This window comes from Mycteria americana, chromosome 7 (genome assembly GCF_035582795.1).
Source record: "Mycteria americana isolate JAX WOST 10 ecotype Jacksonville Zoo and Gardens chromosome 7, USCA_MyAme_1.0, whole genome shotgun sequence".
Taxonomy (NCBI): Eukaryota; Metazoa; Chordata; class Aves; order Ciconiiformes; family Ciconiidae; genus Mycteria; species Mycteria americana.
Window position 1 is genome coordinate 11,348,066 of NC_134371.1, and position 11,794 is coordinate 11,359,859.

The window sequence follows — 11,794 nt, forward strand, 5'->3', positions numbered from 1 at the left end:
GGGGGGCCACCGCTTCTTCCCCCCCCCGCCGCCCAGCCCGGGCGCCCGCTCCGCGCAGAGGTGCCGGAGGGGCGCGGGTGCCAGGCGGGGTGGCCGGGGCTGCCCGCGGCCGGCCGGCTCCGTCCCCGTGCGGCTCCAGCTGCCCGCAGCCGGCGGCCCCGTTGGGGCTGTGCCGGCGCCAGGCCCGGCTCCGAAGCGCCTCAGAGCCGCCTTTGTGCAGGGCGCTGCCGGCAGACGTGTGCGGGCGCTGGGAAGCAGCTGGCGGGAGCGGGACCCTTTCCCAGCGCCGTCCCCGGCCGGCGCCGCCCCCCTCCCCACCAGCACGGGGGACCCCCGAGGCTCTGGCAAGCCGCCCGCTGCCCCTCGCCTGGGGCCACCCCTTGGCATTTCCAGGGGCGGCCGGGGCTGTGGACGAGGGATGCCCGGGCACGGCTGGGGCATCCGCTTCCTCCCTGCCCGCGTGCCCCCGCCGCGGTGGCGATGCCCCCCTCCGCGGGCAGGGATGCCCGGCACCCTCCTGCCCTGCCGGGCCCCGTGCCGGCGTACCACGCCGGTCCCAGCCTGGCGGTGCCGGGACACCCCTGCAGCCCCCCTCTCCCTCACGCTGCCACCCCGTGCCTCAGTTTCCCCCCTGCCGAGGGCCGCGGCCAGGTGGCTTCCCCGTCTCTCCTTCCTTTCCCCGGGAAAGGGGAGGGAGCTTCCCCCGCCGCTTCCTCGCGTCCCGCAGCCGAGCCAGGAGACTGTGACGAGCTCTGGGTGCGCGGAGCCAGCACCGGATTCCTGGCACCGCCGGGGCGGCCGGGAGCCATCGCCCGCCTCCTCCCTGCTCGGCCCCGCTCGCGTCCCGCCGTCCCCCAGGGCCGCTGCCGCGCCGCAGCGGGCACCGCACGGCAACACTGGCACGGCCAGGCGGACCCCAGCCCTCCCCTGCCCGCCGCGCTGCCGGCCCCCGGGCCAGCGGGAGAGAAGAGAGGGGACAGGTCAGTGGCACCGCCGGGGACAGCGGGGAGGGCTCGGGGCCGGGGGTGCCACGCTGCCGGGCACGGTCCCCGCTCGCAGAAAGGGCTTGCGAGCGGCAGGGCGTCGGGCACGGCCCTGCCCGGGGGATGCCCGGGGCCCTGGCGGTGTCCCAGCCCTGGCAGTGCCAGCCGGCCGTCCCGCCGGGGGAAGCCCCGCTGCTCCTCGCCGCCTCACGCCAGCGCCAGCTCCTGCCACGGGGCCGGTCCCCGGCACGGCCGAGCCCCCGCGCCCCGCTGCCCTCCCCGGGAGGGGTGCCCGCTCCACGGGGACACGCGCCACAGCGGGGCAGGGAACGGGGCGAGGCGGCTGTGGGCGACCCCACGCGGGCTGGCGTCGGGGGCACGGGGCGGTGGGCTGCAGCCCCCCCAGCCGCTCGCCGGGCCGCGGGGAGGCCCAGGAGGAGCCTTCTGGGGAGGCAGGGGCCTGTTGTGCTCCAGCTGTGCCGTGTTTCCCTAGCTACACCGCGCAGCTGGCCGGGTGTTTGTACCGCCCGGAGTTGATTTTGGCAGCCCCGCACTTCCCCCTCCTCCCCTCCCCGCCCGCCTTCCCCTCCCCGGGCGCCCGCCCGCCACGCACCCCGCCACCCGCCACCCCTCCCTGCCACCCTCGGCGGGGGTGGCAAGGCAGGGACACAGGTGGCACACGCTGGCCCCCCTCCCCGCCGGCCCCCCCCTCCCCGCAGTGCGTGCCTCAGTTTCCCCAGCCGGATGATGCTCTCCCCAGGCTTTTCCATGGTGTCTGCTCGCTGCCCACCGCCACCACCCTTGCCAGCCCGGGCACATGTGGGTGAAGAGCGGGACCGGTGCGGGGTGCTGCTCTCTCAGCCTCCTCCACGGCTGCCCCCTCCCCTCCCCGGGCAAGGGAACCCAGGCATCCGGGCTCCTGTCCCCCTGCAGCCACTGTCACTGGTGGGCAGGAGCCCGGGGTCCCGCTCTGGAGCCTTCCTCTGCCCGGGGTGGGCAGCAGCCAGAGGGATTTGAGGATGTCGAGGGCACAAGTTGTGGGGTGCGTGTGACTTTGCAGAGTGCGGTGTGGATTTGGGGGGGGGCGGCATGCTTTGGGGGCCCACGCTCAGGGGTGTTGAGTGGATTCAGGATCTGTATGCCCTGGGGAGGGGCTGGCTGCAGGGGAGAGAGCTCTGCAGGGGGTCCATGCACCACAGGGGACCGTGTGGGTGGACAGTGCCCTGCAGTGCCCCGTGTCCTGGGGAGCCAAACGGCCTGGGAGGGGGCTGAATGGATGGAGGAGTCCCCAAGATGTCCCATGCCTGGGGGGCCCGATGAGCCCTGGGAGGGCTCATGCCTGAAGGTGGGCTGTGCAGATGGGGACCCCCCAGGGTGCCCCGTGCCCAGGAGATGCCCCATGCCAGGGGAGAGTATATGGGTTGAGGAGGGGGGCATTTGAATGGGGGTGCCCCAAAAATGCCTTATTCCCGAGGGGGCTTATGTGGGTGGGGGACTCCCGGGGGGCTCATGTCCTGGGGGGGGCATGTGGATGGGGGCATACCCATGATGTCCAGTGCTCAGGAGCACCCCAAGCTCTGTGGAAGGGGTGTGGGGGGGGAGATGGTGGTGTCTCCACAGTGCCCTATGTCCCAGTGGGTGTTGTGCGGATTGGGGGGGTGTCCCCAAGATGCCCAGCCCCTGGGGGTGCCCCGTGCCCTGAGAGGGGGGGTATGTGGATGAAGGCATCCCTCAGGTACCCCATGCCCTGGGGCTGGCATGTAAGTGGCGATGCTCTACACCCGGGGGTACCCCATGCCCGGGGGAGGGGGGGCAATGGATGGGGGGGGTCCCCAGGACACCCCGAGTCCGGGAGTACCCCATGCCCGGCGGGGCAGCCGCGTGCCCCGGGGTGCCGCAGGACGGCCCGTGCCCGGCGGGGGCGGCGGGGCCGGGGCCCGGGGGGGGTCGGAGCGCGGCGGGGGCGCGTCCCCCCCCGGCCGGCCGCTGCCTGCGCCTCATTAGCGGGGCCTTTGTTTGCACAGGGCTCGCAGCTCCCGCTTGCCCATGCCGCCGCCTATAAAGCGGAGCCGGAGCCGGCGGCCGGGCAGAGGCGGTGGCAGCGACAGGCAGCGCCCGGCCCCCCCTCCCCGCCCCCGGCCGCCTGCCTGCCCCGGCCGGCCGGCACCATGCGCGCCGCCCTGCTGCTGCTGCTCGCCCTGCTCCTGCCCGGCCGCGCCGCCCGCCCCAAGCTCGCCCTGCCCATCCGGCCCGACACGGACCCGCTGCCCCCCGGAGGGGCGGCAGGTAGGAGCACCCCCCTTCCGTCCCCCGCGCCCCCCCCCCCCGCTCCGGGCACCCCCCGTCCTGTACAAGCCCGCTGCCGCCCCCCCCCTTCGTGCACTCCCCCGCCCCCCCCCCCCCCCCGTCCTGCCACCCGCACCCCCGTCCGTGCACCGCATGCCTGCACGCCCCCCCTTTTCTTGCACCCCGCATCCCGCTCCGGGCCCCCCCTCTGGCCGGGACCGGCACCGGGACCAGCACCGGGAGCGGGACCGGCCGCTGTGCCCAGCGGGCGGCGGGGCGGTGCCGGCCGCTGTCCGGGGCTGCGGCAGGGGGGTGCCCGCGGCCCGGAGGTGACCGGGGGCGGCGGTGGTGGTGGGTGGGTGGGGGGTCTCCGCAGGCTGCGCCTTCGGGGGGCACTTCTATGCCCTGGAGGAGACGTGGCACCCGGACCTGGGGGAGCCCTTCGGGGTCATGCGCTGCGTTATCTGCCACTGCGAGCCGGTGAGTGCCCCCGCATCCCCCCCGCCCCGGGACCCCCCTTCCCCCGGGAGATCCCCCAGGATCCGGCCCTGCTGGGGAGGGGGCTGGCAGGGGAGGAGGTCGACCCCTTCATTCAGCACACCCCCCCTATAGAAAAGGGGAGCGGGGATCCCTCCAGCCAGCCGGACACCTGGATGTCCCCCCCCCGCCGCGGCAGTGGGGAGGAGAAGGGGGGTTTAAAGGATCAGGCTTCATTCCTCCTCCTCCTCCTCAGGGATGGCCCCCGGCCCCCTCCCTCCCTCCGAGCAGCCCCCCGAGGCCGGGGCTGGCGGGGCCGCGCACAGCTGGGCAGGGGGCTGGGGGCCGTGGGGAGGGGGCCCGGCCTTGGCTGCCGTACAGGCAGCTGGGGGCTGCGAAAGGTGTCCGGGCTGCCCGTGGGGGCTCCAGATGGGCTGGGATGGGGGGAGCCAGGCTGTGCCGGGGGGGCACCCCTTGGCACGGTTCTCTCGGGCTCTTCCCCCCCCCCCCCCCCCCCCCCGCAGCAGAGGAACCGCCGGGGGAAGCCAGCGGGGAAAGTGAACTGCAAGAACATGAAGCAGGACTGCCCCGTGCCCGCCTGCCCCCGGGCCACGCTGCTGCCCGGGCACTGCTGCCACACCTGCCCCAAAGGTGAGGCCAGCGGGTGCCTTCCTGCGGGGAGCCCCCCTGCACCCATAGGGTCCCCCGTGAGCATGGGAAAGGGGGCATTGCACTCATACCCCCAAAAAGGGCTGTTCGCTTTGTTACAGAGGTTGCCAGTGCCCTCGGGGTGCCCATGAGGTGCTGGGCAGGGGGAAGCCCCGATGGGCACAGCCGTCCCCGAACCACCCTGGGAGGGGTGCAGAGAGGGTGCACAGAGCTAAACAATCTGCCTGTCCATCTGCCTGCGCCCATTGTGCCCCCCGTCACCCCAGCACAGAGCCCTCGGTGTTTTGCAGGGCACATCCTGTTCTATCACGGGAGGGAGGATTTGTTATTCCCCCCCCCCCAAGCTCTTGACACAAGCAGCCTGGTGCAATAGTCTCCCCTTGTGCCCACCTCATGCCAGCCTTGCCAGGCCCCCCGGAGAAGAGCCCCGCGCCCCCCTTCGACACCTTCGAGTACTTCCAGGACAAGGAGGACGACCTGGACAAGCCCTACAACGACCGCTCCTACCTCAGCTCCGAGGGGCTGGCCCGTGATGATGCCCGCACAGGTGAGCCACCCACCTGGCCGGGCAGCAGTGGTGTGGGGCACCCCCCATGCTCCCCACCATCATCGGCATCCCCTCCCCAGAGTTCGTGGCCTTGCTGACAAGCGGCCCAGAGCCGTGGCACCCCACGTCCAGCGCGGTGGCGAAGGCTCGGTTCACCCTGCTGCGCTCCTACCTGCTCTTCTCCATCAGCTACGAGCGGTGAGTCCTGCCCTCTGCCCAGGCTGGCACAGCAGGCACCCCCCCTAGAAAAAGGGGGGGATGCAAGGGTGCTTGTGCCTCATTTTCCCTTCCGATGTCCCCCCGCAGTGCCACAGCCTTGCATTAGCAGGGCCAGAGATGTGGGGAGGGGGGTGATGTGCTGGGGGTCCAGCCCGGGCAAGCAGCCGGGATTTCGGCATACCCACGGCACCGGCCCAGCCTCACCCCTTCGCCTCCAGGTCTGGAGCGGGAACAAACAGGAATGGCTCCAGGGCTCCGCTGAGGACGTGGGCGCAGCGGGGCAGAGGCGTCGTGCCGCCCCGCGGGCTCTGCCAGCAGGCACTGCCGGGGCACCGCTGCCAGGGTCCCCCATCCTCGCCGTGCCCTCCCCGGATGCCCGCCGGCAGCGGAGCCTCTCCTCTCCCTCCCTCCTTCCCGCTCCAGTTTCTTCTGCTCTTCCTCGCTTCCAGGCCCCTTTGCATAGTAAAGTGGTGACTAATTTCCAGCTCCGACCGGGGGGAGCCAAATGGAGCCGAAAATGCTCCTAATTTACAGCCAGGCCCGAGCGCTTGGCTCCCGGTGGGTCCTGCCCTGCTGCCTTTCCCGGCGGGGACACCCCTCCTGCTCGGTGCCAGTTTGGCATCGCTCCAGGGCGGGGGAGCCCAGGGAACCCGTGCCGAGCTGGCACCCGGTGGGACGGCAGCGTTGGGCCAGCCCAGGCGTGGGCAGGCAGAGCATGGCGCTTGGCACCCCAGGGGGATGTCATCCTTCTCTTGCCCACCCCAGATTGCTGGGCCACCCCCGTGTGCCCTCCCTGATGCACCCCTGTGCCCGGTGCTGAGCGAGGGTGGTGGCAGGGGAGGGGGGGCCGGGCGGGGGGTCCTTGCTCACCCCCTGGGTGCCCGCAGGCTGGGGCGGCCGAGCCGGGTGCGTTTCAGCGACCCCGAGGGCAACGTGCTGTTCGAACACCCCGTGCAGAAGAGCGCTGCCCCCGAGGATGGCATGGTGAGAGGGGCCGGGAGGGCAGGGGGGCACGGCACCCCTTCCTCCCCCTGCCCGGGCGTGTGGTGTCCCCCGGCCCCTGCCCAGCCCTGCCCTCGCCTGCAGCTCTGCGGGATGTGGAGGACGGTGTCCAAGGCCAACGTCCAGCTGCTGCGGGGGGAGCAGCTCCGCGTGTCCCTCGTCACCCGCGCGCAGCCCTCCGGAGAGGTCCACGGGCACATCCTCAAGCACCGGGCGCTCTTCGCAGGTAAGTCTGGCTCTCGCGTGCCCACCCCGTGGGTGCCCACCGGGATGCTCCTCACACCCCCTCTCCCCGCACAGAGACATTCGGTGCCATCCTGACCTCGTCGGACCCCGCGCACCTGGGCGCTGGGGGCATGGCCATGCTGACGCTGAGTGACACCGAGAACAACCTGCACTTCATCCTGATGGCCCGGGGGCTGCTGGAGCCCCGTGCCGGGGGTGAGGGCAGGCATGGGCACCCCGCGGGGCCTGGCACCGTCCGGGAGGGCTGCGTAGGGCTGGGTGTGGGTGCATGGCACGTATGTGGCTTGGGATGCGTGGGTCAGCATCTGTGGGGTCAGGGTGGGTACATGGGCTGGGTGTAGGGCTCAGGGTGGGTATAGGGGCTGTGCGTGGCGGGGGGCGGGGTTGAGGTGTGCATAGGGGTTGTCGCATGATTTGGAGCGTGCATGGGTGGGGGGGGATGTGGTGGGTACCTATGGGTGGGTGTGGGGCCAGGGTGTGCTGGAGGGCATATGGGGGTCGGTGTGCAGAAGGATGGTTTTGGGATGTGGGTTCTGCAGGGATTTTTGGGGTGCAGGGGGGAACGGTGGGGGTCATGGCGTGTACAGGGGTCCAGGCGTACAGGACAGGCAGCTGGCAAGAAAGTGGGGGATTGGTTGCAGGGGTTTGGGGCGGTGGGCACATAGGGATGGGTTTGGGCAGCAGAGGGATAGTGGTCACAGGCCCCTGGTCCAGTGTGGGTCCAACCCCCTCTGCCATGGCCAGAATCCCCCTGGGTCCCGCTGCGGGTCCGCATCCTGCACCAGGGCCAGACGCTGCAGGAGGTCCGCGCCAACATCACCGCGGAGGTAAAGCTGGTCTGTTCCCCCACGTGCCCCAGCAGCTGCGGTGCCCGCCATGCCAGGGCTGAGCCGTGGCACCGTGCCCCCCCCGGCAGGACCCCGACTTTGCGGAGGTGCTGAGCGAGCTGTCTGCCCGCGAGCTGCAGTGGCTGGTGCAGGGGCAGCTCCGCATCGTGGCCGAGACGGAGGGCCGGCACGCGCGCCAGTTGGCGGGCACCATCACCACCCGCCGCAGCTGTGACAGTGAGCACGGGACAGGCACCCCGGGGCACAGGGGGGGTGGCCGTGCCCCCCCATGCCGACCTCACACCCCCTTGCCTCTCTCCCTGGGCTGAAGCCATCCAAAGTGTGCTGTGTGGAGCAGACGCCTTGCTGCCGACCAAGACGGGGGCCGTGGGCTCGGCCAAGCTGGCGCTTCACGAGAATGGCACCCTGGAGTACCAGGTAAGCGGGGGGCACCCGTCTCTCTCCTGGGGATCCCAGGGGTGTCTCCCCCCCCAGCGCTGCCCCTCGGCACCCTTCCCACAGGTGCAGGTGGTGGGCACTGCCAGCGAGGTGGTGGGCATCACACTGGAGACCAAACCCCGGCGGAAGAGCAAGAGGAACGTCCTGTTCGACATGACGCCCAGCTACAGGGACGGGCTGGTGAGAGCTGGGTGGCACTGAGGGGGATGGCGCGGGGACCTTGGGTGAATCCCTGTCCCAACCCACGTGGTCTCCCGCCGACGGCAGGCCCGGGGCACCTGGCAGAGCCCCAGCGCCCGTGATGCCCACATGCTGCTGCAGAACGAGCTCTTCCTCAACGTGGCCACCAAGGACTGGGTGGAGGGCGAGCTGCGGGGCCAGGTCATCTCCCTGCCCTACAGCGGGCTGCTTGCCCGCTATACAGGTACCCGGGGGGCACCAGGGGTGGCGGCGGGGGCGGTGGGGCAGCCCCCCCGCCCGCCACCTCCCACAGCCCCTCTCTGTGTGCAGAGATGCCCGTGGCGCTGGCAGGGCAGCTGGTGTCCCCCCCGGTGGGCAGCGGTGCCGGGGGGCACGCCTGGCTCTCGCTGGACGAGCACTGCCACCTGCACTACGAGATCTCGGTGGCGGGGCTGGGCCGCCCGGCCGACGGCACCGTCAGCGCCCACCTCCATGGGGTGGCTGAGCTGGGCGAGATGGGCGCCCGTCCCCACCAGCACAAGCGCCTGCTCAAGGGTTTCTACAGCACCGAGGTGAGGTGGGCGTCTGGTCAGGGCACCCCACAGCAGGGACCGGGCCAGCCCTCACGCCCGTCCCGGTGCCCCTCTCGCCCCGGCAGGCTCAGGGAGTGGTGAAGGACCTGGATGCCGACCTGTTGCAGCACCTGGCCCAGGGCACTGCTTTCCTGCAAGTCAGCACCAAAGCCCACCCCCATGGGGAGATGCGTGGACGGGTAGGTCCCCACCTGGGTAGGGCACCCCTACCCATCCCCACCGCTGCCCGGGGTCTCCAGCCAGAGCAGGAGCTCTCCAGCCAGAGCAGGGTTGGAAGGGGACAGGATGGGGGGCACACCGTGGCACGCTCCCAGCAGCCTGGCGTGGTGTGTTCTGTGGTCGTGGGTGCTTCCTCCACCGGCCCGGACCATGGAGGGCAGCCGGGCATCAGCATGGGAAGCGGGGTCCCCCGGCCGTGCCAACCCTCCTGCTCCATGCCCCCATCCAGGTGCACATCCCCAACCGGTGCCATGCAGGAGGCACCCGCCTGGCCCCGGGGGAGGCCGAGCTCTCCGAGGGTGCCAAGACCAGGGACCTGGAGCAGCTGAAGAAGGACCCCAACTCCTGCTTCTTCGAGGGGCAGCACCGGGCGCATGGCACCCGCTGGGCACCCGACTATGACAAGAAGTGCTCCATCTGCAGCTGCCAGGTACGGGCCAGGGGGGGCAAGCTGGGGGGCAGCACCCGTCAGCAGTGCCCCCCTGTAATAAACCCCATACCTGCTGCCCCCAGAAGCGCACGGTGATCTGTGACCCCATCCTGTGCCAGCCCCTCAACTGTACCCACCAGGTGCACCCTGAGGAGCTGTGCTGCCCCATCTGCGAAGGTACCTGGGGGTTGGGGGGTCCCGGGATGGGGCGCAGGGGGGTTCCCCATGGGTACAAGGTGGGGGGTCCTGCTCTAAGCCTCTGCACCCCCTCATGGCCTCCCTCTTCCTTGCAGAGAAGAAGATGGGTCAGGAGGAGCTGAAGCTGGAGCGGGCACGGGACAGTAGCGAGGGTGAGTCTCAGCGGGCACGGGCTGAGGGGGCGGCTCTGCCCCCCTGGCCTCCCCGGCACACCCACTCCCCCCCGTGGGGGCTGTGCCCACCTCCTCCTCCTCCTCTCCCAGGCTGTTACTTTGACGGAGACAAGACGTGGCGAGGCTCTGGCACCCGCTGGCACCCTGTCGTGCCCCCCTTTGGCCTCATCAAATGTGCCATTTGCACCTGCAAGGTGAGCGTGGGTCCTAGTCCCCTCCCAGACCCCCACCCTGGTTCGGCAGCAGAGCTGCCCTGGCACCCGTGGTGGCTGCCCTGAGCTGCCGGGCACTGTAGCAGGGGCTCGATCCAGGGAGGGGGGTGTGTGCCTTGTACCGGCTGCCCCATGCCCTCCACGAGCCCCCCGCGCTCCCCGCAGGGCACCACAGGCGAGGTGCACTGCGAGAAGGTGCAGTGCCCGCGGCTCACCTGTGCCAACCCCGTGCGTGCCAGCCCCTCCGACTGCTGCAAGCAGTGCCCAGGTACCTTCCCCCTCCTCCTGCCTTCGGCTCTCCCGGCACAGCCCCTGCAGCTCCCCGTGCCACCGTCGACGATGCCGCGGGGTGCCCCTGCCATGTGCGTGCCACCTCTCGGTGCCCTTTCCTGCAGCCCCGGAGAAGAGCGTCCCCGAGCTGGCCGACACCATGCAGGCAGATGGGCCACGGGCGTGCCGCTTCGGGCGCCGCTGGTACCTCAACAACGAGAGCTGGCACCCCTCCGTGCCCCCCTTCGGAGAAATGAAGTGTATCCTGTGCTGGTGTGTGGTGAGTGTGCCAGGCCTCGGGCGGCACCGGGGAAAGGAGAGGTGCCCCCGTGCCAGTCCCCAGTGCTTCGGGGACGGGTGGGAGAGCAGCCTGGGGTGGCACCCTGGGGACCCACCATGCCCCAAGGAGCCACCAGGCCCCCGTGCTCAGCCCCTCTTTCTGCCCCGCAGTCGGGGGAGACGCACTGCCAGCGCCAGGAGTGCCCGCCGGCCGCCTGCGCCAGCCCCACCAGGAGGGACAACCCCTGCTGTGCCAAGTGCCGCGGTGAGTACGAGTGCTCGCACGTGAGCACTGCTCCCCCAAACACCCTGCGGTGGCCCGTGCACCTCCCCAGTCTCCTTGGGTGCCAAGCCAGGGCTGGGATGAACCCAAGTGCCCTCCTGGCACCCGCCATGCCTATCTCTCAGCCCCACTTTCCCCCCCTGCAGCCCTGAATGCCCCCCCAGATGCGCGGGAGAAGGTCCACGATGCCAGGGCGGAGGCATGGAGCCGCTGAGCAGTGACCGCTGCCTGGAGCGGGGCGAGCGTGCAGCGAGGCTGGGCGGCCGTGGGGGGGTCCCGCCACCCATCACCCCCGTGCAGGGCAGGGAGCACAGAGGAGCACAGCGGGGTGGATGCGGCCAGGCACCCAGCCTGGGAACCCCGTCTCGGCACGGCTGCGACGCCGGGGCTGCCCTGCCCGCTTGTGCCGGCAGGCAGTGGCCGGGCTGGCGGAGGCCGGGGCATTCGCTGCCCTCCCCCTCCGAGCCCCCCGGCCGGCGGGTGCAGCGGGCATCGCGCCCACCTTGTACATAGTGTAAAATCCCTCTGGCCCCCGTCTCGCTGCACCTGCCCCGGCTCGGCCGGGCTTGTCACATAATTTATGGTGCCTGTGGATGGGGGTCCCGATGTATTTATTAAAACCAGAGATATTGCCCACCCGGCTCCCCGCCTCTTCCTAGGAGCAGGTGCAGGGCTGTGCCCCTGCGTCCCTCACTGGGCTCCGGTGACACTTGCAGGCCCCGGCCTTGCTGGGTTTGGGGGTGTGTATGCTGAGGGGGGTACCCGGGGGGCATGGGGCCTGGGAGCCAGTGCCAGGCTGGGGGCACCCCTGGTGGGGTGGTGCTTGTAGGGTGGCACTGGACAAGACCAGAGCAGGGTCCAGTGCCCCCGGCCGGGGCCGTGATGCCAGCCCTGCCTGTGCCCGCAGCGGGGGCTGCAGATGCCGTGCCTGGCGACGGTGCCCGCTGGCACAGGGACAGCAGGGCTCTGTCCCCCGCACCTCCACGGTGGCACAAAGAGCCCAGTCCAGGGCCCCAAGCCAGCTGATGCCCACAGAGGCGCCTGTCCCCAGCGCCCACAGCAAGCCCAGTGCCTGGGGCTGGGTGTGCCACACAGCCACCCATACCGGTGCCAGGGCATACCATGTGCTCTGGGGCAGCGCTCCCCCAGTCACCCCAGTACAGCTGCACTGGACTAAGGCCTTATGTGGCTTACGGGGCCCATGGGAGGCCCAGTGCTGCCATCTGCCCTTCACTCCCCAAT

The 11,794-nt window shown here is 71.3% G+C and overlaps 1 protein-coding gene across 3 annotated transcripts; it reads left to right on the top strand.

Annotated features, from left to right (window-relative positions):
• The first annotated feature begins 3,087 nt into the window (after positions 1-3,087).
• CHRD (chordin) lies at positions 3,088-11,186 on the top strand. 3 transcript variants are annotated; one of them, XM_075506982.1, is made up of 23 exons: positions 3,088-3,269; positions 3,646-3,749; positions 4,271-4,397; positions 4,816-4,962; positions 5,043-5,160; positions 6,069-6,165; positions 6,268-6,409; positions 6,484-6,624; positions 7,144-7,256; positions 7,346-7,493; positions 7,588-7,694; positions 7,779-7,895; positions 7,983-8,139; positions 8,226-8,467; positions 8,554-8,667; positions 8,937-9,137; positions 9,221-9,314; positions 9,431-9,487; positions 9,599-9,702; positions 9,886-9,988; positions 10,116-10,270; positions 10,441-10,534; positions 10,699-11,186. In XM_075506982.1, exons 1-23 carry the CDS (start codon positions 3,152-3,154, stop codon positions 10,764-10,766), a joined length of 2,868 nt encoding a protein of 955 aa, XP_075363097.1. In that variant the 5' UTR covers positions 3,088-3,151; the 3' UTR covers positions 10,767-11,186. The 3 variants fall into 3 exon arrangements, with proteins under 3 accessions (XP_075363097.1, XP_075363098.1, XP_075363099.1); XM_075506983.1 differs by having other exon boundaries at positions 3,089-3,269; positions 4,274-4,397; XM_075506984.1 differs by having other exon boundaries at positions 3,090-3,269; positions 7,174-7,256.
• Positions 11,187-11,794: the final 608 nt, after the last annotated feature.